At 43.8% G+C, this 23,604-nt stretch overlaps 3 protein-coding genes across 3 annotated transcripts; 2 read left to right on the forward strand and 1 right to left on the reverse strand.

The window, feature by feature from the left end:
• Positions 1-3,329: 3,329 nt before the first annotated feature.
• On the reverse strand, positions 3,330-5,221 carry LOC125983902 (transmembrane emp24 domain-containing protein 5). The gene is made up of 4 exons (XM_049745628.2): positions 4,902-5,221; positions 4,129-4,226; positions 3,856-4,042; positions 3,330-3,679 (listed from the first exon to the last, which is right to left on the reverse strand). Exons 1-4 carry the CDS (start codon positions 5,067-5,069, stop codon positions 3,476-3,478), a joined length of 657 nt encoding a protein of 218 aa, XP_049601585.1. The 5' UTR covers positions 5,070-5,221; the 3' UTR covers positions 3,330-3,475.
• Positions 5,222-5,368: 147 nt separating this feature from the next.
• tnfsf14 (TNF superfamily member 14) lies at positions 5,369-8,189 on the forward strand. Its single transcript, XM_049745622.2, has 5 exons — positions 5,369-6,318; positions 6,741-6,774; positions 7,058-7,126; positions 7,342-7,413; positions 7,491-8,189. Exons 1-5 carry the CDS (start codon positions 6,124-6,126, stop codon positions 7,871-7,873), a joined length of 753 nt encoding a protein of 250 aa, XP_049601579.1. The 5' UTR covers positions 5,369-6,123; the 3' UTR covers positions 7,874-8,189.
• Positions 8,190-9,439: 1,250 nt separating this feature from the next.
• Positions 9,440-22,529, forward strand: ppap2d (phosphatidic acid phosphatase type 2D). Its single transcript, XM_049745602.2, has 6 exons — positions 9,440-9,921; positions 18,706-18,863; positions 18,931-19,217; positions 19,291-19,348; positions 20,272-20,448; positions 21,097-22,529. The coding sequence occupies exons 1-6, from the start codon at positions 9,732-9,734 to the stop codon at positions 21,199-21,201; spliced, it is 975 nt and encodes a 324-aa protein (XP_049601559.1). The 5' UTR covers positions 9,440-9,731; the 3' UTR covers positions 21,202-22,529.
• The last annotated feature ends 1,075 nt before the right edge of the window (positions 22,530-23,604 follow it).

Below are 23,604 nucleotides of genomic sequence, written 5' to 3' on the forward strand. Positions count from 1 at the left end.
GTGCAGGTGCGTGAAAAGTTTTAGCCCCTTTTGGATGTGAAAGTGGCTAAAACTTTTCACGCACCTGCACTTAACGAGGGTAACTTTGAAAGCATATTGGAATGCGGCCCCGAGGACTAGAGCTTGACACCTGTGACCTTTGACCATGATATTTCCCTAATAAAGTGGCCTGTTATTAGGTACACTTGAAAATGGCGGTGTACCTAATGGAGTGTCCGTGTGATTCCCTCGTTAAGTGCAGGTGCGTGAAAAGTTTTAGCTCCTTTTGGATGTGAAAGTGGCTAAAACTTTTCACGCACCTGCACTTAACGAGGGTAACTTTGAAAACATATTGGAATGCGGCCCCGAGGACTAGAGCTTGACACCTGTGACCTTTGACCATGATATTTCCCTAATAAAGTGGCCTGTTATTAGGTACACTTGAAAATGGCGGTGTACCTAATGGAGTGTCCGTGTGATTCCCTCGTTAAGTGCAGGTGCGTGAAAAGTTTTAGCTCCTTTTGGATGTGAAAGTGGCTAAAACTTTTCACGCACCTGCACTTAACGAGGGTAACTTTGAAAACATATTGGAATGCGGCCCCGAGGACTAGAGCTTGACAGCTGTGACCTTTGACCATGATATTTCCCTAATAAAGTGGCCTGTTATTAGGTACACTTGAAAATGGCGGTGTACCTAATGGAGTGTCCGTGTGATTCCCTCGTTAAGTGCACCTGCGTGAAAAGTTTTAGCTCCTTCTGGATGTGAAAGTGGCTAAAACTTTTCACGCACCTGCACTTAACGAGGGTAACTTTGAAAACATATTGGAACGCGGCCCCGAGGACTAGAGCTTGACAGCTGTGACCTTTGACCATGATATTTCCCTAATAAAGTGGCCTGTTATTAGGTACACTTGAAAATGGCGGTGTACCTAATGGAGTGTCCGTGTGATTCCCTCGTTAAGTGCAGGTGCGTGAAAAGTTTTAGCTCCTTTTGGATGTGAAAGTGGCTAAAACTTTTCACGCACCTGCACTTAACGAGGGTAACTTTGAAAACATATTGGAACGCGGCCCCGAGGACTAGAGCTTGACAGCTGTGACCTTTGACCATGATATTTCCCTAATAAAGTGGCCTGTTATTAGGTACACTTGAAAATGGCGGTGTACCTAATGGAGTGTCCGTGTGATTCCCTCGTTAAGTGCAGGTGCGTGAAAAGTTTTAGCTCCTTTTGGATGTGAAAGTGGCTAAAACTTTTCACACACCTGCACTTAACGGGGGTAACTTTGAAAACATATTGGAACGCGGCCCCGAGGACTAGAGCTTGACAGCTGTGACCTTTGACCATGATATTTCCCTAATAAAGTGGCCTGTTATTAGGTACACTTGAAAATGGCGGTGTACCTAATGGAGTGTCCGTGTGGTTCCCTCGTTAAGTGCAGGTGCGTGAAAAGTTTTAGCTCCTTTTGAAAGTGAAAGAAGCTAAAACTTTTCACGCAGGTGTGTTTAACGAGGGTAACTTGGAAAACATATTGGAACGCGGCCCCGAGGACTAGAGCTTGACACCTGTGACCTTTGACCATGATATTTCCCTAATAAAGTGGCCTGTTATTAGGTACACTTGAAAATGGCGGTGTACCTAATGGAGTGTCCGTGTAATTCCCTCGTTAAGTGCACCTGCGTGAAAAGTTTTAGCTCGTTTTGGATGTGAAAGTGGCTAAAACTTTTCACGCACCTGCACTTAACGAGGGTAACTTGGAAAACATATTGGAACGCGGCCCCGCGAGGACTGGAGGTCGACACCTTTGGTTTAAGTGAAAAGTGCCACACCCGCCCTCACCCCCACTTTCTGATTGGCTGTTTGATCTGTGACGTCACACGGACACTCCATTAGGTACGCCGCCATTTTCATGTGTACCTAACAGGCCACTTCATTAGGGAAAAATCATGGCCAAAGCATAACTGAAAGTGAAGTGTCACACCCACCCTCAACCCCACCTCCTGATTGGCTGGTTGATCTGTGACGTCACACGAACAGTCCATTAGGTCACCACCATTTTCAGATGTACCTAACAACTATGCATTTCTTTTGCATGTGTCAAGAATGTGTATTTGACTTGCTCTTTATTTTGGGGGACACCAACACATTACACAATGTAAAACACATATACATATTGTCATATAAAGCAGTTAACCAAATGTCAGATTTTTGTTTTAATGCCCAAAAAAGTAAAAAAGAATAAAACACCAGACAAGTTTCAACACAAATGTTTATTAGAATAATAAAAAAAAAAAATGAAAATAATAATAAAAGTAAATTTCAAACCAGCAATCTAATGTGAAATTGTAGTAGATATATTGGATAACAATATTTAGGCGTGTATATGCATACACATTATTTAAAAGCTACTATAAATGTTATAAAATCAAGATTACCCAAAGAGACGCAATCTCCCCGCTGTTGCATAACAGCGCATCCTTTCATGCAATAAAGTTAGTCGTTAGCTTGGAGAAAACGAGCACAAAAGAAGTGGCGTTTCAGTGTGTGGTTCTTTCTTTCCTTGGCAAATCGTTTATGAACATTCTGGCTCACGTTCATTCACTGAATTGTTCAGGCAAGGAGCCGCAACACGTTCTCTGACTGATCCGTTGATGCACGGGAAGGCAGTTCACTCATTGACTCGTTCTTCACTGATCCGTTCTCGAGATGAACGGGAAATGCAAATCACTTACCCACTGACTCGTTCGCTCACAGATCCGTTGGGTTAATGAACGGGAAATGCAATTCACGACTCGTTTGTGAACGGGATGGTACGTCATTTTCTTCTTCGTTTTGTTTTACGGCGAGGTGGCACCAGCTTCAATGGGCATTACCGACTCCTACTGGTTCAAGTCATATGAACTGAAAAAAGAACGAATCACTTTAGGAAGTGATTCGTTCACTCGTTCACTGAAAAGATTTGTTCCTTTGAACGAATCGTTCACTCACGAGCCAACACTAATTTCGGCAGCTCGAACCTTGGGCAAGACACTTTGCACACCTTGCCTCAGGGATTACAGATGAATAATAGCCCCTTGTGGTACACTGTGTGAACGCTGTCCCTGTCAAATAAACAAAAATTAAATCGAAAAAAAAATCAATCACAAAAATGTGGCAATTAAACAGGGGTGTGTAGACTTTCAACACACAGTATTACAACTTATGGTCCTTTGGTTTAATTTTTCTCATTTTCCTACAATTGTGACTTTTCTCATAAGATTACTATTCACCCATTTTCTGCACTGCTTATCTTGAGTTTTGTGCTCGTATATTGGTGTAGGAAGGTGAATCTGAGACAAAAACGTGGATGATGAATTCATTGAACTGGTTTACTTTTTGAAATAATCAAAGATGGATTTAAGATACAAGCAGCAAGGAGAACCAATTCACCTTGTAAGTGAAGGCGTGAGTGTACAAACGTTAGACTGTGCCGAAGCTGCCCACCGGCCGCGGGGGTCGTTCTAGCTCCCGGGGAAGAGCGACTCAAGTGCGCACACCTGAGAGACGCCCACAACCATGATCGCCACCATGCAGAAGAAGGACCAGAAGGTGACTCTCCACAGATTGTTGTCCTGGAGGCGCTGGTCCCTGGTGTCGTAGGTCCTGAGCATGAGCTGGATCACACGACCCCTCTGGATTTTCTGGTGTAAGGCGTCGATACGGGCCTGTGGGACACCACAACGTCATAACTTACGCCATCTCTCTCTAGTGGTCAACCAAGTTCTAGCATGTAAAAATGAAATAACTTGAAGTACATTTTATAACATTCTACTGGAACTTGTACATTGTTGTGCAGTTTTCCAGTGTGCCAGAGCTTTCTCTTTCCAAGTGTGTTTGTCACCTTGAAGTCTTGCAGCCTGTATTCCATAGTTTCAGTGTCAGCAATCTCCTTCGGAACGTCTTCGTCGTCTTCGTCCATGTCATTGGGATCGCTGATGAGCAACGTGAAGAACAACAGCTTCTCCTTCATCTTGCTGAAACCGTTGTCGAAGCACAGCTGGTAATCGCCTTCATCGGTGTTCTGCAGCCTGCAAAGAAAATGTGTCATTGTGACAGACATTCATACATACGTACATACAAACGTACAGACAGACAGACAGAGAGACAAAGGTACTTGTGGAGGCCGCGATTTTTTCTGTTGTCCTCGAACAATCGGCGGCCACTGGGTGAGAACATAGTGAAGATCACATCCATATTTGGCTGGCCAATTACCTGAAAGATGCACGCATGCATGAACATTTTTGTAGGCCGTTCTTGCTGAAAGAATTCATTCATCCAGAAAATGCATTCCGTAGTCATTAAGTGGCATCAATGTTGTTCCAAGTGTAGCTCAACTTGTTTTTCTATCCTCAAGTACCACTGATGATGGGCATGACGTGGCTTGGCTCGCTTTCAAGAGCACCTGTAAAACCCCTACTCTTCCTTTCAACAATGCCCCATACAAAGTCAACGTACTAAAAACACATTGTAATTAAAAGTGAAGGAAGCTGACGGAAGTGTAGTCCAAACAACCACACCTTTCTACAGCAACAATACAAAAAATTAAAGTTGAGCAACAAATCAAACTTTCACAAACACTTTTCCTGTGGTAAGGTCAAGAAAGCTTGACTTCACGTGACGTGTATTTTCAGCGACTAATGAAATGTGAAAAAGTTTCATTTGAATGTTACTACTGCATCATAATGGTCATTAAAATGCAATACTTCATTTTATTATTGTAATGTCTTTAACCCGCCCCCCTCTAAAATCACACCCTGAAATCACAGCGGCTCAACCAAGACCACACCGTCCCATTACTTTTGTCCACACAGCATCTATTCAAGTATTCTTTGACTAATTGAAGTAAAGCTCACATAAAGTTACGACAAGTAAGACCAGGTACCGTACTTGGTATTCAAACTCTAGCCTGTTGTCCTTTCCTACGGGTTGAAAGAAGCACTCCTTGCTGCCCGCCGGTAACAAGAAGGTAAATTCCATGTCTCGACTGGACTCAAAAGACAAAGCTTGGGCCACGTATGCGGCCAGATAGGCCGCTAAAGCCAACCAACACGCCATGGTCCCAATCGCAGTGTGAGCGCAGGGACGAGAGTTGCCGGCAAAGCAGCTCCTGTCAGAACCTGCTGGGCCGGCTCGGCTCGGCTCCAGTCTTTCGAGTTTGTTGGCCTGCGGCTAATTGATGAGCATCTGCCAGCCGGCAGCACCAGACTGTCTGGATGGCCGCACGAGTATTAGAGGAAACTGACAAGCTTGGAAACATTAAACCAAACCATGACACCTCGTTACATGACACAATGGAAGCTAACCGGTTAGGGAGGGTGGTTAGAAAAAATTGACACAAGCCTGTTCAAATACCAGCTTAAGACCAAGATAAATCTTTTCAAACTCTTTCTCCAGTTTCAGTCGGGTTTTAAACTACGGTTGATGTTTCAAATCACGGTTTTTCAAACTAAGGTCAGGGTTTCAACATATGATTAGTGTTTCAAATGAGAGTTTTCTCAATTCAAACATATGCACATTGGTGTCAAACTCAAGGCTTGGGGTCAGACGCGGCCCATCACATCATTTTATGAGGCCAGCGAGGACAAATTGACTTCATGTGTGAATAATAAAATTACAAATTGTGTTCGCTTTTGAAAAATAGAGAAATTACTAGCAATTTTTATTACCATTCATCTTTTTAGAATATTTGAATACTTGTTACTAGTCTCAGATTTCAAAACTAGTTTACTGTAAGGCATTGACAGTCATGATGGTCCTCCAAAGGAAACGATGCGGTCCACCACAAAAGTGAGTATGACACCCCTGTAAATGTATCCGGGCAAATGTGTGAAAGAAAACTGTTCTTAAAGATGAAATGCAAACGCACAGTATTTAAAAGTTACATATATAACTGACACAGGTCACCACTATAATCTTAAAAATAGTTTGAACATTCAATTCAGTAACTTTCTGCGGCTATCAAGTTGTCACCTGACACGTAATCAAACCTGAAGTACTGCCGCCACATTGTACGCGTTGCTGGGGTAACCACAAAGAAGCCCACCCATCTACTTATTTTCTCACCTCTCAACCATCGAACTGTTCGACTCAGTTTTGCTCCTGCATCAACATGAGGCACCGACCGTCTGTGTACTTTGTGGACAGCCACACCGGCGCCCCTCCGCTACCGCCCCGAGCGGGGCCGAACCGGCAATACAGCAGCCTGGCCAAGACGCTCCTTTTTGTGCTGGTGAGTTTGGCTCTGACCGGGCTCGTCGTGGAAGCCCTGCTCATCTTCTACCTGCATTCAAGTCAGTTAGTCGGGGTAAGTATTTTTTTTTTTTTGTTAGGATTTAGATTTAAAAAAAAAACATTTTACTTTCACTGTGACCATGTATTAAATTTCTTTTTAACGACATTATTTTTTATTCCAAATGATTGACATTAAATTTGTAAATAATATCTTGTGGAGTGGCAGCCATTTTGACTCGAGTTACTCCATCTGATTCCAACTCTTGAAAGGTTACAATGTTTAGTTGGTTTGCTGTCATGGCCAGTTATATTATAACGAGTGAACAAAAGAGTTAGCATTTCCTGTCAGGGTCTTGAGGTTGCTCGTCAATGGCAAAAGACAAACTGTACACAGAGGCGAATCTGGCAAAAGGAAGTGGTCACATTTTTCTTTTCTCACGCAAGCATCACTTAAGGGTTTGACACATCTCAAATCTATTTGACTTTGCATTGCAGGCACCATCAATGTCATTCTCCAAGTTGACTGCAGGTAAGCAAAATGTCAGCAAACACATACGCTGCATATAAAAAGTCTGCATTACAGTAATGTCGGGAAAAGCCTTCCAGAACAGTTACAAAAGGGTGTGCACACTTGTGCAACAACATTTTAACAATAGAGAAGTACAGGTTATACGTTGACGGTGAACTTTTTTTCCTCCTTATTGATTTATCTTGGTCTGGTTTTCATATCACAAATATGTTTTTTTAAACAGGGGTGTGTAGACTTTTTATATCTGTGAACGATGTCACTGGTTTTCTTCCTCCCTCGACAGAAAAAAGTGCATTTCCTCCCACTTCCACTCGTCATAGCCCTACTCCCGAACCACTCGCACGCCAGATCGGTGAGTCTAACAAGTGCTGCGGCATTATAGGAGGGTGTGCACACTTGTGCAACGGATTATAAGTGTACACATTACATTAGATTTTTTTTAAAAGAGATTTGATCTCATTTTTTAAAAGTCACAAATACCTTGCATTCAAACAGGGGTGTGTAGAATTTTTTTTTTTTTTTTTTACCACTGTAAATAATATTCTTCTTTTCTTCCTCCCCCACCAGAAACAAATGCATCTCGATATACTACTTGCAAACCTTGTTTCCCTCTTTCCAAACCAGTTGCACGCCTGATAGGTGAGTCCGACAAGTGCGACTCTTTTATTTATCTAAATGTGGGATATTGGGACAGTGTAGATGTGAATTACCCTCAGGTGGCAAAGATGTGGTTCACGGCAAAGGCTTCGTAGGCTGGAGCCTCATTTCGGACAGCCTCCTCCGCGGCATGGACTACAAGGACGGGAGTCTGCTGATCCGTCGGGAAGGTTTCTACTTTGTCTACTGCAAATTGTCCTTTCGCAACCACCGCGTCTTCCACCACACCGTCGAGATGCGCACTCGCCGGCACTCCGCTGGCGCCGTTGTCCTCCTTCAGGCCAGGAAATATTCCTCCGCAGACGGCAACATCAGCAATTCTTTCCTCGGCGGGGTTTTCCACCTGCACAAAGATGACACCCTGTTTGTCAAAGTCAGCGACACTTCGAAAATAGTGCAGGTTATTGCCTACGAGAGCATCTTTGGTGCATTTATGATATAATTGATGTCACATTAAGCTTATTTACAGCCATTTCAGATGATGTCACTCAAAATGTTGACTTTTTTTGCCTCGTTAATATTGATTTGGTGCCACCTTGTGGCATCTTAATGCAATTTTAATTCAGACCAATCAATACTCTTGATTTTGAAGAAAATGTACATGACCAAGTTACCTTATTTTGAATTGGTAATGTAGATACTTTAGATTCCGAGTGCAGTAGGCAGTAATATTGAGCAGAGGGTGCTGTTTACGCTTCTTAATCCCAAACGGGTGTTTAAGCAAGAAATGTATAATATAAATATACTTCAAACTAGAAGCGATTTTTTGTTTTGTTTTGAGTACATTTGTGTAAGCTTCAGTCATATTTGAAAATTTTCAGTAAAGAAAAAAAATACCAAGCAAATTGGGATTTTGTTGATTATGTTTGTAAAAATGACGAGTAGTTGTTAGTAGGCTTTTCATATTATTTAAGGGATTATTGTTGCAAAAGCTTTTAATTTGAAAGTTGAAGTTTGACAAGATTCAACGACAATAGAAAGTAGACAGGAATGACGAATGAACTCTAATCGGGTCACTACTGTGCGTTGGGCAAAGGTAGGAGCAGTTTCACTGTTATTGTTTTGAGTTGTCATTAGCTGCAATTCTTCGAATACATTCCATTACATACTTTCATTTCACACCACCTGTTTGTAAAGGTGCACAAATGACTCAATATTGTAAGGAGATGATGTGGACGTGATCCACTTGCTTCGTCAGCGCAATTGCGAGTTTACATGTTCACATTTTTTTTTTTTTTTTACTAAGGAAAAAAAATCTATTTTCTCATAGTCTACTAACACTTACATCTACAACACTACTGAATTTTAATGCAAGGCAAGGTAATTGGCAAGTCCAGTATTAAGTAGCTGCTGCAGTTACCGCCCGAGAACGCATGGTGGTGCTGGAGGCGCGTAAATATCCTCAGCATGAGAAAGCGAAGTGGCGGGACCAAACCCCAAACCACCACATCAAATAAACTGATTACATCTTGTCAAATGTTACAAAGTAACTCAACGAAGAGGACCTGTAAATTATACAACTCAGTTGACTGCCCACTGTAGTGGTGGAACTAATTCTAAACTATAATTCTTTATGGCGTAATTTACCGAATGTAATATACTGTTATTGTTTGGTGAATTAAATTGGGGAACATTCAGGTTTTGCATGTGACCAACATTCATATATTTACATTGTGCTGGAATCTATCCGAGCTGACCTTTGGACGTGAGGCACGGTACACGATGGACTTTGATCTGTTTGATTGACATTTCTTTTCATGAGAAAGTACGTGTACCTAATGAAGTGTCTTGCAGTTCGTTTGGCCTGGCATCGTGACAGTGGATGAGTCAATGTTGTGTTGTAGGTCAGATGCCGATCGAACGGGTCAGCTCCAAATTGCACATCGATTTAATGTTGGGCAGTGATTACCGTTAAGCTAGAAAATCGTACCGGAAGTGCAACAGCAAAGCGATGAAAGTAAAATGGTCACACCGGAAGAAGTTTTGTAAAAGTCCGCAGGAAAAAAAAGTTTCCCCTCTTGTGATTGCTGTTCGGGAGGACGGTTAGAGAAGTTGTGGAGTGTGCTCGTCCGCCCACTTGCAGCACTCTTCACCGGGACCATCGGCACTCGGGTACCGAATGCCCGCAGCGCAAGCACCCACGAGCGGCTTGCTTTCCCGGAGTCTCACGGTCAACTTTTCCTTAAAAACCATGGATTTTTGGCACCGGCTGACGGACTGAAAAACTTCTGACTTTAATCTGCTACCAGTAAGCATTACCATTTGAGCGACTTTTTTGGAGCGAGTTGCGTGAGCGGGACATGCAAAAGTTTAATGCCCACGGGAGCAGCACGCTGCCCCGGCTGGCTGACAGTGACGGGGCCGGGGAGGGGAAGGAAAACGGTGCTGGGAAGCATTTTCTCAGCAAGCCCGACAAGGAGGAGGAGGATAGCTCCATCTGCACCAAGAGGAAGATGCTCGTCGGTTTGGATGTAATATGCCTGTGTGTCGGTAAGGCTTCAAATAACAAATCACATCCATTAATTGCTTTGAGCCACACATGCAAAGTGCATGCAAAGTGCAGTCGTTGCCTTTGGGGGAAATTGCGAGGAATTTGTTTTCCCCTCCTTCCAAATAGCCCAAATGAAAGTGTTCCCTGTAGAGGGATAGGAGGGTGGGAAGAATGGGGCTGAGTGCAGTTGTCCCAGGAATTCATCAGTTCCCATGGTAACCTCCCCTCACCCTAAAGTTCCCGGGAGAAGAACGTGGGAATTGGGATGAAAACATAGCTGTGCTCGGGTACATTGAATGTCAGCCACATAATTTACAGTGCTCAGCTGGAAGCTTGCATCGCATTAGAATAACAGCAAACACGGCCCCACACTGACAATAAAAGTGGAATAAGTGAACACGAGGCATAATATCCGTAATGACTATTTTTTTTTTACAGCGTAATTTCGTTTTTTGTTGCAAAACAGTGGTTGGGTTTGTTAGAAGAGCACTTAATACTGCAATACTGTATTAAGCCGTTCCAAATGAAAACTTTCACGTTGCTCATTGGCAGTCAGTCATTCACATCATCAACCGTGAACAACAATGAAGCGTAGAAAAGGGCGGCACGTTTTCAGTTACAATTGTTAACGAACAAATCATGTTCATGCCTGTGTGTTGATGAGTGCTTAATGGGCATTGTGCCAGAGAGTAATTTTTGTTTTATATATAGTTTTAAAAACATGACAGATTTAATAGTGACCGAACCACAGGCGGGTTATGTTTTGAGGTGTGCAGCAGAAATTTGTGGTGTAGCAGTAAAAGAAAAAAAAAAAAACTAAATTATTACCATAACATGACCTATTTTTATTTGAGCGTTTACTAAAATGAGTTATTAAGAGAGGAGAACGTAAGTGATGGAGAGGTGTAACCTGCTCAGGCAGACTAACTGGTCCGATGTCTTGTGTGACGGTTAAACTAGCAAGAACGTCGGGTTTATTATTTAACCTTGCTCTTGTCGTTGCTAACCTCAGCAACTTAGTTTAGCCAAGCTTTTGTGTTTAAGAAGCGGCGAGCATCAGTCAACATGATGGAGGAAATCCCACACCCGCCCCATGAAAGTGGAAGCCACCTACCGCCTTCGCTGTACATCCTCCCTGACCCCCGACTTAGCCATGTTGCGTCTCAAGCTGGAAAAAAGCAAAGCGGATGTCAGATGGTTTTGTGATTTCAGATACATGAGTGGAAAAAACAATCAAATGATGAGCTACACAGTTATGGGCCTATTATAAAGTGTATTGTTGAGGGAGTGGTGCTTTTGGAGAATGTCACAACAATAGAGTATGGATTTTCACTGAGGCCCAACTCTAAACAAAGGTGGAGTTGACTGCCTTACTTGGGATTGTTTGTACAACTGTTAGCTAGCAGGCTACTTCCTGGTTCATGGAGGATGACGGAAGGCTTTACGAATTGGAAGATGGGATAATTTTCCTTTTTTTAAAATAAATATACTTGTGTAGATGTTGAAGACTTCCAACGTTGCACTGGCCCCGCGATTGGAATTCAACAAAGCAAGTCCTAAACTGGATGGCATGCAGTCTGGTGCGCATCCTGCCTGTCTCACGTTGCTTATCTGCAGAGGCCTGACCTTGACTCATCTGGGGCATCCCGGAGTGAATGGCGCGACTTATTGGCAATGAATTGACTCCTTCTTTTGGCCGAATCCTCTTATCTCTGACTAACACAATTTGCCCACAAAAAAAAAAAAAAAATGGCATCAGCAGACGATTTGACCTGGCGGCGTTCTTCATCCCGTGAAGGGGCTCATTGACTACTGTAACTGTGGAATTTCAGCGTCGAGCATCCCGTCCTCATTATGTTATCAGTTTGAGAGGGATCCCGAAATGCTCAGAGCTTTTTTTTTTTCTGCAGAACTGGCTAATTCAAATAGTATTTACCTCACAATGAAGCGCTGACAAAAAAAGGATGATATGTCGTTTGGAATTGACTTTAATCTGTCTGCAGCGCTTCTTTGGCTCTTGGTTGTGCGTCAATAAGCAGGCTCGGCTGTTTTTTTGCGCTTCTCTGACACGCTGGTGATGGATATTCTGCTTCTGGTTCAGCAGAATGCTTTTTCCTTGGCTGTTTATTAGCGTGCGTGCATTCCTGGTAGTTGTGGGACTATGGAAGGGGGCGGGGTCTTCTTGACCTGACAAGGCGCTGCGGCCTGCAGCTAAACCTGAAATGTCCAGCCACCCAGAGGTCACAATCGGGTGTTTGTCATGTGAGGTGAGCGTGCAAGGACAGGCCCTGCTGTTTGCCTTCTTGCGCAGGTGGTCTTAAGGCTGCCCCCCCCCCAATAAAGCCACTTGGAGCTCTTCTCCCCAAATTATGCAATGATTTCTTGGAGGTGAGCCTTTAAAAGCCGACCTTAACACTGATGTCGCTGTGCTCGTCCTTCTAGAATTGTTTTGAAGCAAGATGTTTGCAAAGGCGGCCTTTTGGAACTTTGAAAAAAAAAATTAACGGGTACATACAGTCCCTCTCAGTCTGTCTCGCTATAACTCACCAAAAAGGACTTTTCGAAAGGATGTTTTCTCCAGCAGGACAAGAAGTTCCTGACAAAGTGTCATTTCCACAAAGTACCTCGTAGAACGTTTTTAAAGTCACAAAAGGCCGGTGTACGCTCAGATCGTTTTGAAATGACTGCCTGTACATGAAACACGTGCCAAGCGCAAAAGTCCCGTCAATAAGCGCTCCGTCTTTTCCCAGTTCCCACTTTTCTCCTCCCATAATAAAAACACAAATTTAAAAGTGAGTTCATGCAAGTTGTGAGGTGTGTGTGTTTTTTTAATGTCAGCATGCGTTGGACGGCTGCTAGATTTATGTAAGTAGGATTCCAGTGTTTTGGCAGGCTGTGTGCGGCCGACACGCAACAACATGTCAAGGCGTACGAGGCCTGGAATATTAAACGCTCTCCTGCGTGTGTGTGTGTGTGTGTATTTTCTAGACGTGTGAACGCGTGTCAGCCGTACCGGCTGCCATTTGAGCATTGTTTGTTGACAAATTTAACTTGGCGTCACTTCTGCGGCTAACGGAAGGCGTGCCATTAAAAATGTGGCAGTCTAATTATTAGCCAACGGAAGAAAAGCTTTTGCTGACTCTCCTTAGTGGACGTAGCGCCGTGCTGCTGCATCCATTAGCTTCCCTCAATGCAATCACATTGCGTTTCCTTTTAATAGCTCGCTCATAAGCCCACTAAGGCTGGCTTGGAAATGTCTCATTTACCATCAGGTCGAAGGGGGAAACGCTAGCTTGAATGAAGCGATGGCCCATGTCTTGGGCATCTACAACGGGTTCTCCTTAGATGTAATTTTAATGAGGCGTCTGCAATCTTCTCCTTGGTTCCATTAGTGGCCAATGTTAGCTATTAGCTGTAATGAGGGAAAAGCTGAGGAGCATCGGCATGTCCACCTGAGTATGACTCGTTCTTTCCCTTAAGGATTTTATCTATTGTTTCACTATGAGTCACATGTGATTCCCTAACCACCCCAACCGAGTTTCCATCGATCGTGCCTTGTCTGCAAGTTACTTCTGGTTGGCTAATGACGTGACATGGTTTCATAGTCAGTTCATTTGGAAACGTGGGAGATATGATTTAAAAATATCTTTTTCCACGGTTGCTGTTGTGTAAGCTTACCCTTAGACAACAGCCCATGGCAGTGTTATCAAGACCATTCTATCAGTGTGTCCTATCTCACCTGAAGGTTCCTTCCACCTCCTCTGGAGGTGTGCCAACAAACCAAAACCCGCAAAACCCAAACACGCAGATAAAACTGCTTTCAATTTGTTCCATGCCAAGCGCCCCCCGCCCTCACCAAGCTCCCTTACAGTCTGAACCACAACCCCGCCTCATTCTCATATTGCAGCCTGTCAGACTTTACCTTTGCCATACTGAAACCACCACAGAGCTCCTTTAAAGTTTCCAAGGTACATACCACAGTGGCAGTTCCTGCTGAATCAGACGAGGGGATACCTCGGAAATCACCACGCATGCCCTGAACTCCCGAACGGGCCTCCAGGAAGCGAGTCAGTCAAGTGTAGCGGGAACACAAGCAGCTGCAAGAAGTATGTCTGCAAAGGCACAGCTGTAACGGGTCAAGGGGTGAGGAAAGAGCTCTCCTGGTGAATGTGACTAAGGCCTGGCCTCCTTTTGGAGAAATTAGGAAGAGAATATGCATAAAAAGTGGAAGCCATGGTTGCTGGTATCTTGTAGTGAAATATTCGATTGTGCAGGTGTACCTTGGGTTACGCTTGTGTAGCTTGTTCGGGAGCAGATGCTAAGTGTTTAGCCTCATCAGTCACTCTTTGTTCCTGTTTGACTTTGTGGCTTTGTGTGACCATCGAGGTAGACAAAACAGATTAGACTCTCACACCAATAACAGCCAATTCTAGAAAGGGGCGGTTTTGGGCTCTTGCTTATCTCACCACAACTTGCCTGAGCCCACCAAGGGCGACCAGGAAGAAAAACCATTCTCCGTCTTGGGCACACTCTCGCAGTCTTCTTTCATTGAGCTTGTCTTAATCACAGCCTTGGTGTGAATGATTTCACTTCCTGTAAAAGTGTTACTCCGCTGCACAATTCTCTGAATGTCCCTTAATCTCTTCCTGCACTACTTGCCAAAAAAAGACCACCTCTTCTGAATCCAGACTCTTTTCCTTGAAGTAACTGACTCAGACCTGGTTAGATACGGGAACCGTCTTTGAGCAGTCATCAAAGAGCAAATAATTGTGCAAGGCCACCGGGACCAGCTGTAGCCTGCTGTTTATGAGCTCGTACTTTGCCTCTTGTGATGACGTTAGCGAGGGATAATCGGACTCGCAAATAACAAATTACGACACTTTACAAGTCAGGAACCCCGCCTGTGTTTTTTATTCGAGAGCTCGACTTGACACTAAGCACACATCTTAAATTTTACTCGGGAAATGTTGGCATGCTAGCGAGGGGGCCGGGCCAGGGTGGACCACCCCAGAGGGGTTCTGGTATACCGCACTGGCCTGCTCTGCGGATTCGCAAACTGCAAGTCCGATGGCCTTGACAGGTCATTCATTGATTGTGTGTCCTCTTTGACCCATTGCCCTCAGGCAGACGCTACCGGTCCATCAGAACCAGAACAAACAAACTCAGGAACAGTTTCTTTCCACAGGCCATCACTGCACTGAACTAACTCATAACAAATTCTATTGCTGCTACTGTACACAACACATATGCCTATGGCATTGCACTGTTATGCATAAAAATTATTATTATAAATTATTCATCTGCTCTGCACTTCAAGTTACTGTACTGTACCCTGTGTTATATGCACATATTGTTTGACTGGTTTTATTGTTTGGAGTTGCTCCCCAATTTTGTTGTATCCCACCATACAATGACAATAAAGGCTTTTCATCTTATCTAAGGGGCAAATGCAGAGTAAAGTCTGCGCGGTCAAATATTATTGGATGTGATGAAACAGCTTTGACATCGCTTCAGGCTAAATGTGCTGCTAATCTAGGATGATGCACTGGATGTTTGCAGAAGCCTTCATAGGAAATCATTTGGGTCAGTGGTAATGATGAGTAAACACTTCAATATTCAATTTGTGTTTTGTTTTTTTTCTCTCGGAGTCCAGTGTAGTTTGAATACGTTGGTTTTGTGGTTGTCATTTTGGTTTTTGTGGTTTGTTTGGTTGCCACTTTGTTTGTATGGTTGTGGATTTGGTTTGTTTGCATCTTTGACGTGCATCTAAGTGTCCTAAGCTGGGGGGGTGTTCTTCAAGTTGAGGTAGGGTCGTGTTTACAGAGCGGGTCCCAGCAGAGCCCGGATCCCTGACCCTCGCATTCCAGAACCACTCTAATCGTCTCCGTCTGGTGTTCTCTTTGCCTTTGCCGCATCACTCTTGTTCAGCCCCATGGTTCCGATACAACTCTAGCCCCGCCCCCGTTTGTCAATCTTTTGACTGTAATGTTGAACTAACTTGTTTTTGAGCTGGGGCTCCATTTTTTTTTTCTCCCTTGCTATTGGTTGTTGTTCTCTCACAGTGAGCTCATTCGGGGCTGTGGTCATAGATGTGTAAATTAGAACCAGAAGACTTTCTCAGAGTGAGGCACACATATCCCTTCTGCTCTCATTCCTCCGCTCGCTACTTTCTTCCCGCCCTCCCTCTTCTGTTCTTCTTTCAGTCCAGGCCCTTTTGACTATGTGAAAGAAAGCATTCCTGCCTTTGAATGTCCAGCGAGTCGCAGATGCTGAACTGGCTCTGTAAGCCGATCCTCTTCGCCATGTCCTCCGCCATTTGGCCAGGTGTTTTAGTTTTCTCACAGCTGCCTGACACATGATGTGAAGGCCTGTGGAAGGGTTGGGGGTCTCGTTGTGATAACTATTTTAAAGTCGTTGTAAAAGGCTAGAGGTTGACTGTGACACCACTACGGGACGGTGCAAATGCTGTGTAAGCTACCAAGGTAGTGCGAGCTTTCAGGCCAAACTTTGCTCAAGTGATGTTTGGATCCTGGCCATCTGGGCCATTAGGACACAAACCGTCAGTAATAGCAGGCCTCAGGGCTGTAAGGCAAACCTCTACCCAGGTCAGCACTTCCCATATGTATGTATCAATATCCCTCAAGAGATCCATGCTCCAACCGTAACTGTAGTGTTTAGGCTGTGACAGAAAGCGTGTAGTCCATGCAGGAGAATATTGACCATCTGTCCTATCCAATATGGCTCGGATGAACGGACTGGCTGTTAATGTAAAGAAATTGATTAGCTGACGAAAGCATGACCTCACATTCTTCATGTCCCAAAACTCAGTTAAGTACATTTTGTGTCACAAACACAATAAAACATCACCTCATTGGCAGAAGTAACTACACCAACTTTACTTCCTTACTGTCAACCCTAGAACCTTCTTTACAAAATAATAGCTTCTGAAATGCAATCAGTCGTTATTATCAACTATGATGCACGCCTTTTGCTTACTGCAGGTTTCCACCGAGCTGTAATAAACACTGATCAGGAACCAGGAAATCCTCTTAGAGGATGTTTGTTTTCCAGGAAAAATACAACAATGTGTTTTTTATTTAAATGTATCCCTCGAGACAACGCTTAACCTAAAAATAGTCACGTTAAAAAAAAACTTAACTGAGTTGCTTGGTGAACGCTTACATAAAGTCAACGCGTGTGGATGCTCGATGATTTTCTGAATAAACTACAGGCGGTCCTTGGTTTACGACGTCCTTGATTTATGCTGTTCCGTGTATTGTATCATTTTTGTTATCATTTTCATTATGGCTTGATGGTTTTAGTACTGTTCCTACTGTACTGTTTAATTTTATTAATGCTTGATTACTGTTCTGATTACAAAACTCTTGTTTACATCGCATACATAGGAACGTCGTAAACTGAATACCCCCTTTAATTTATAAGGTGTTCTGGACTTTGGAAGTGTCTTTTCAGTCAATGGAATGTCAACACAACCTCCGGCACCTGCATGCAACTTGAACCTGTTTGTGTTACAGATACGATGTCCGCATGCAGGTTGTAAAACCAGAATTTACATGATGCACATGAGGGGGTTCCTTATTTGGGGAGGGCAAGATGTTTCCTGTCTTTCTCTGACATGTCACAGGGCCTGTAGTTTTTCCGCCGCTCTCATTTTTATATACACACCATCGAGCCTGGTCCGATCTGTGTTTGGTAGTTCTGCTAGGGCAGCGTGACTTTGATGACAGTTGGACTGTTTAAAGCCATCTGACTTGCCACGTCATCACAGATGTGAAATATGCCCCCAGCTTGTTTTTTTCCACAGAGATAACCTCAAACCTGCAGATTATTACCCTCGCCTTATCAGTTCAATGGTCATGAATGAGCAAGGAAGGCGTGGTCTTGTCTAACTAGGGAATAGGTTAATGATTAGTCCTGTGGTCTTACTGCACTCTGCGGAATGACAAGAAGCTGAAACTTTCTACCAAATACTAGCTAAGAAAAACAATACAACAGTCCAGCTTTCAATCTGAGGTACTAACATTGCTCAACGTGGTCACTAGTGAACTTTCACCGTTGGTCTGTGAGCTTTATTTGTCGTGTGGCTCAGCCAGACCTTGAACTCTTTTAACTTGATAACGAGAAGTGCTATAATTAGCAACTTAGCAGGACGTACAACAGGATCTACCGCACATCCTCAAATTGTGGCACATGAAAATAGAGGACGCACTCAGGAGCGGGAAATATGTTTCAGATAGTCTTAAAATCTTCTGTCGTAACCCAGAATGTTTTAAACGCCGCCGCAGTCTTACTTTCATTCCTGTCCCCTATCGTAACACTCGTAGCTGAAAGTCTTATTGTTTGGTCAACCCATCATAACTTAGTTTAGAAGAAAATTCACAGCAAGTGCAAACGTGAATGCTCAAGAGCTTCTCGGGTATGTAAACACCTGAAGCCATGTGTGAGGACATTCAGCAGTTAGCACATCCTTTAATATATTCTTCTTCCTTCCTTTCCTCATTCAACATGCCCATCTCCAACCCATCTTTCATCTCTCCGGCTCCTTTTGTGAAAGCAGAAATGTGCGGAATGCCCGATCCGCCTGTAATCTGTAAATCTCCGGTTGACTGACACTCCTCATGTCGCTACACATTCATGGCAGCCATCTTTACGTTGTTATCGCTGTATCATGCGCTTCATAATCTCGCTCTGATCCGAGACCACAGAAAGCCATTAAGCTTATTTATTTATTTTTCCTTTGCCTTTTTGACTCATCTCATCAGCCTCCATCCCATTCTTTGCGTGCGAGCTGAAGGCGGTGGAAACGTACAGACGAGGCTTCTTCTGCGGGGACACCAGCATAACGTATCCCTACGTGGAGCGGGAGGCAATCCCGGATGGCCTGCTCATCGCTGGCGGAATCGCCATCACCGGCCTCACGGTAAGACGCCGATGATCCGATCAGCCTGGTTGCCTGACGTTAACCACTTTGCTCATTCTCCTTCTAGATCGCACTCGGCGAATGTTTCCGAGTCCGTTTCCGAGGCGTACGCTCAAGATCGTTTGTTGGCAACGGCTATGTGTCGTGCCTGTACAAAGAGCTGGGGAGCTTCCTGTTTGGTTGCTGCGTGGGCCAATCGCTCACTAATATGGCCAAGCTGAGCGTGGGACGCCTGCGACCTAACTTCCTCTCTGTCTGCAATATCACTTACGCATCCATCAACTGCACGCCGGGCAGCTACGTGTCCCAGGTGACCTGCCAGCAACTTAACCACAAGATGGTCGAGGAAGCAAGGTGTGTGCGCGTTATATCGCGGATGCAGTATGCAGCATCTTGGCTCATGGAGATAATTCTTGATGTCTTTCAGGAAGTCCTTTTTTTCCGGCCATGCGTCCTTCGCCATGTACACCATGCTCTATCTAGCAGTAAGTGACCTCTCGTTTACCTTTGCAAACTCTCATTCTCCGTCCCGGGCATTAGAAGGCAAACCTTCAGAGGCCAGGAACACCGTGTGCATCTCTTATCCAGACAAGTTAATTACACATGTGCAAACACTCCAAGACATGGACTGTTTTATATGATCAAGGATCCTGGTCATGAGGGAGAAGATGTTTGAAGGCTGCGAGTCTCCAAAGGCATCCCGCTTCCAGCCGGTGAGGCCGAGAGACAAGGAGGGAGGGAGAGAATGAGGAATACTGTTTTCCACGGGGGACATGAATAGATGAGGAGCCTATGGAGACAGAGGAGGCCTTGTTGTGGGACTCATTTAAAAAGGGGGTGGTAGTGAAGGACTGAATACGCCTGCTGAGAGATCGACAGGCTTCTTTCAGAGCGAGACACCCGCTCGCTCATGCCCCCCCTCCCTCTATCGTTTCATCATTTTCTCACTACACTGCCCACCAGTCATTGGTGCACTGTGAGAGAGAGATGACAGTTCCAGCAAGACAAAAGCACATCATTATTAATCTTGAAATATAAATATTCCTCTTGCTTCTTCAAGTAGTGATGGGTGACGGGATAAAATATGACTCAGAGATGAGTGGAGAAAGCGTTAGGGCGTATTACCCTTTGTCTTTCCAAAGACTGGTTAACCTTGAGAGTTATGAAGAAGATCAGAAGCTCAATCTGAAAAGACATGGGTTCAAGTTCTTCCAAAGTGACCCAGTTTCTCACAAGCATTTTGTTTTCTACAAGGTGAAGACGAACAAAAGAAGGAAGCGGGGTTGAGATCGTATTAATGAACTCACGCCCAGCTTCTCTTCCCGCTTTGCGTAGTAAAAGAAAAATAAGCTAACATTGAGTTTTTTGTGTGACCCCATGTCACATTTTGTCCTCTTTCTTGTCCTAGTTTTACCTACAGGCTCGGTTGTCATGGCGAGGAGCTCGACTGTTGCGCCCTCTCATACAGTTCATCTTGGTGATGATCGCCATCTACACCGGGCTGAGCCGCATCTCAGACTACCGCCACCATCCGACCGACGTCCTCACGGGGTTTATCCAAGGAGGGCTCACTGCGTACTGGGTGGTATGTCAACGTGATAGATGTTTTGTTTATCAACATTCATTGAGGTTTTGTGTGCGCTGATCTTTGACATTCTTTTACTTCGTCACGTTTCAACTTTTTCCACTTCTAAGCATTTTTGTCTGGCCAAGGTTTTGGAACATATTTGGGTTTAATTGGATATGTCGCTTTGCCATGAACCAAGGATTAATTCATAATCACATTTTTTTTCCAGTCATAATTCAGGCATAGTTGTGAACACATTTGGATGAACTTTTTGTTTTTATCCAATCTTGGCTCTGGATGAATTTGCCTTGGGAAAATACATTGTGGTCTTCCAAGCCCGTGCATGTCGGGTTCATCGTTCAGGGGTTGGGCGAGTCCCTTCAGTTGCTTCTGAATCTTAAAGACGTTTTGGAAAAAATACATGCTTCCAACTTTGCGGGAACAAAATTGATAAACATTCCCCAAGACTCACTCCAACGTCTCGTCGAAAGCATTTTCAGAAAGAGTCAAAGTGAGGAGAGATGTTCCAATACTCGGACCCATTTTGTGTACTTCCTAAATGTTCCTCACTCCATCTCTCTAGTGGTGTTTCAAAAACAGCAGATGATTGACAGGCGCGCTTGGTCCTAATATGTTCACTGACATGTGCTGTATCTGTGCCTGCAGGCCTTCTACATCTCCTCCATGTTTAAGCCTTGCACCCGTCCAGACCTGTCTCCCACTAGCACATCCTTGGAGAGTCCTCTTTCCAGCCAACAGACTGTGTGTTAACATAAGATGGCTCTGGAGAAGCGTCAAACGAAAGAGAGAGAGAGAGAGACACGACGAATGTCAAAGAATTTGCGAGAAGAAATTTTTTTTTGTTCAAGAAAGGGAATCGTTCCGAGGAGATGATTGACGTCGATGGAGAACAATCTAACACACTGACACACAAAGTCACACGGCAGCGATGTAACCTGCTCTCACATGTGAAACACAAGAAGCACATATGACTTAAAGTCAAACCCGTCCAGTGAGAACTGCGTAGTGATTTAGTAGTTTTTTTTTCTTTTTTTTTAAAGTCTATTTTTCCAGAGGATTATTAGAAGCTGCTAATATTGATAGTTGTTTTTGTCTGTGGCGGAGGTCAAGTGTGCTTGGTCAGCCGTCCAAGCCGAACTTTGGTGTCTAAAAAAAAAAAAAGCCGTCTTTCTCCAAGATAGCACTCGGCTGCTGTGAAATGATGCCACGAAGCCTCCCATGTAAAGAGACAAACACTTGCTGATGAGAAACAAGCACTGGCGTAGACTTCTATAACCTGCTCGAGTCAGGCTGCCCCTCCCACTAGATGATCACAATAACTTCAAATGATATATATTGTTTCTGTACTAACCACTTTGACTGCGTCTCAGAGGCGGAGCGTTGACTGAATTTTTGAAACTTTTGCCCCCAGACTCGGCCTCTGAGCTGCACCTTGATTTGTGTGAATTCCTCTTTTCTTAGGAGCACTTGAACGTACATAACTGAACCTTGTAATGATTATAATCGATATTATATATTTTATGACAAGTTAAAAAAAGAAAAAGAAAAATAATCCGTTTTTTTTTTCCAGAAAATGTTTAAGGCCACATTGAAAGTGAAATATTTACTACTACTTATATAAGAAAAGTCATAATTACAAGAAAAAAGTTTTGTAACATTACAAGAATAAACTTTGTACGAGTGTACACTTGAGTTTCATAGTGAATGAAACTTTATTCTCGTAGTTTTCCTTTTCATTGTGGCCCGATGACTCATTTGTGGTTTTGTGTTTTGCTTCTCCCGTGAAATGATAATTATTCCAATTGAATGTAAATAGTTTGCGTCATTTTATAAACCACACAATTTCACGCGTGTTCATTTGTGTGACCATGTCGGTGTTTTCTTTACATGTATGTATGTTGATCAGGTACAGACATATTTGTGTTATAACAACTAGACTGAGCCATAGATTATCAGAAAGCTATTGTTGTGTTCCCCCATATTGTCGTCTGTGAAGGCCAGAAAGGCACAAATAACCACTGTACTCGAAAAAAAGAAAAAAAAAAAACCCAAACCAATAAAATGAATGGTGAATGTTACTGTGCGATCGCCTTATTTTTTTCCGCTTTTTGTTAATTTGAGGAAATATGATCAGCAAGAAATGAGTATAATTGATTGTTTTAACTTTGTGTTGTGTTAGGAAGCTCCTACTTTTCCTCCATTCTTTTTCCCCTTCCCTGCTTTTCTCCTTTCAGTCCTTTTAGAGTGCACTGGAGCATGATGGACCCTTTTAGGGGGTCATGCTACCATGGAGATGCCGAGTCTGATAGAGATTGGGGCTTCTGAGGGCATTTTCTTTCACTTCTCTCGACCCCCATCCCTTGCTCTGATCCACTTTCAGGCAGAGGAAGGAGAATAAAGGGCAGATCAGATGGGGGGGGGGCGGCTTTAGTAAGCTGGGAGACATACAAGATGGAAACGCAGTCCACTAATGAAGGGAAGGGAAGCGTTGGCAGAGCGAGATGGGGCGGGGTATCGGGAAAGAGTGAGGGTGATGTGTGGGGGTGGGCTCCTGGGTGGGAAGGAATGTGATCATGGTTTTGAGGCCTGTTTTGTTTTAATAATACTGTAACTAGGGAGACATGTTTCATTCCACAGCGATTTAAATATGCCCGTGCTTGTGTGTCATCTGCCTGTGTGTGTGTGTGAGATGTGTGTCGGGCCGCTTGAGTGAACATACGGTCAAACAACAAGTGGCGAGATGCAGCACGTGAGCGGCTGGCTACTTTATATGACTACTTTAGGCATAAAAAAAAAAAAGAGTGAAGATGGAAGGGCAAAAGTGAAGATACTTCACTTTTTGGGCTGAATGCGTTGTCACATGCTCATCTAAAATACAAACACCAGCCTACGCTTCCTCATAGTTTGCTTTTGGGAATTCCTTGATAAGATTTGGAATTAACTCAGGCAGGTTGTAAAAAATAGACTCTGCTGTGCCAGGAAGTGTTGATTCATTTTGATGTGCAGATAAGGATACTGCTGGAGGCACGTAGCTCACCTGGGAGGGAGACCTATGTCGTAGTTGTTTAAATGATAGCATCACTGAGGCATTGGGAACTCTGCCAAATTCCATTTGCTCAGGTCTGTCTCATTTTCAAGTGATGAAAGGTAAAT

The sequence above is a fragment of the Syngnathus scovelli genome, chromosome 16 (genome assembly GCF_024217435.2).
Source record: "Syngnathus scovelli strain Florida chromosome 16, RoL_Ssco_1.2, whole genome shotgun sequence".
In the NCBI taxonomy this organism is placed as follows: Eukaryota; Metazoa; Chordata; class Actinopteri; order Syngnathiformes; family Syngnathidae; genus Syngnathus; species Syngnathus scovelli.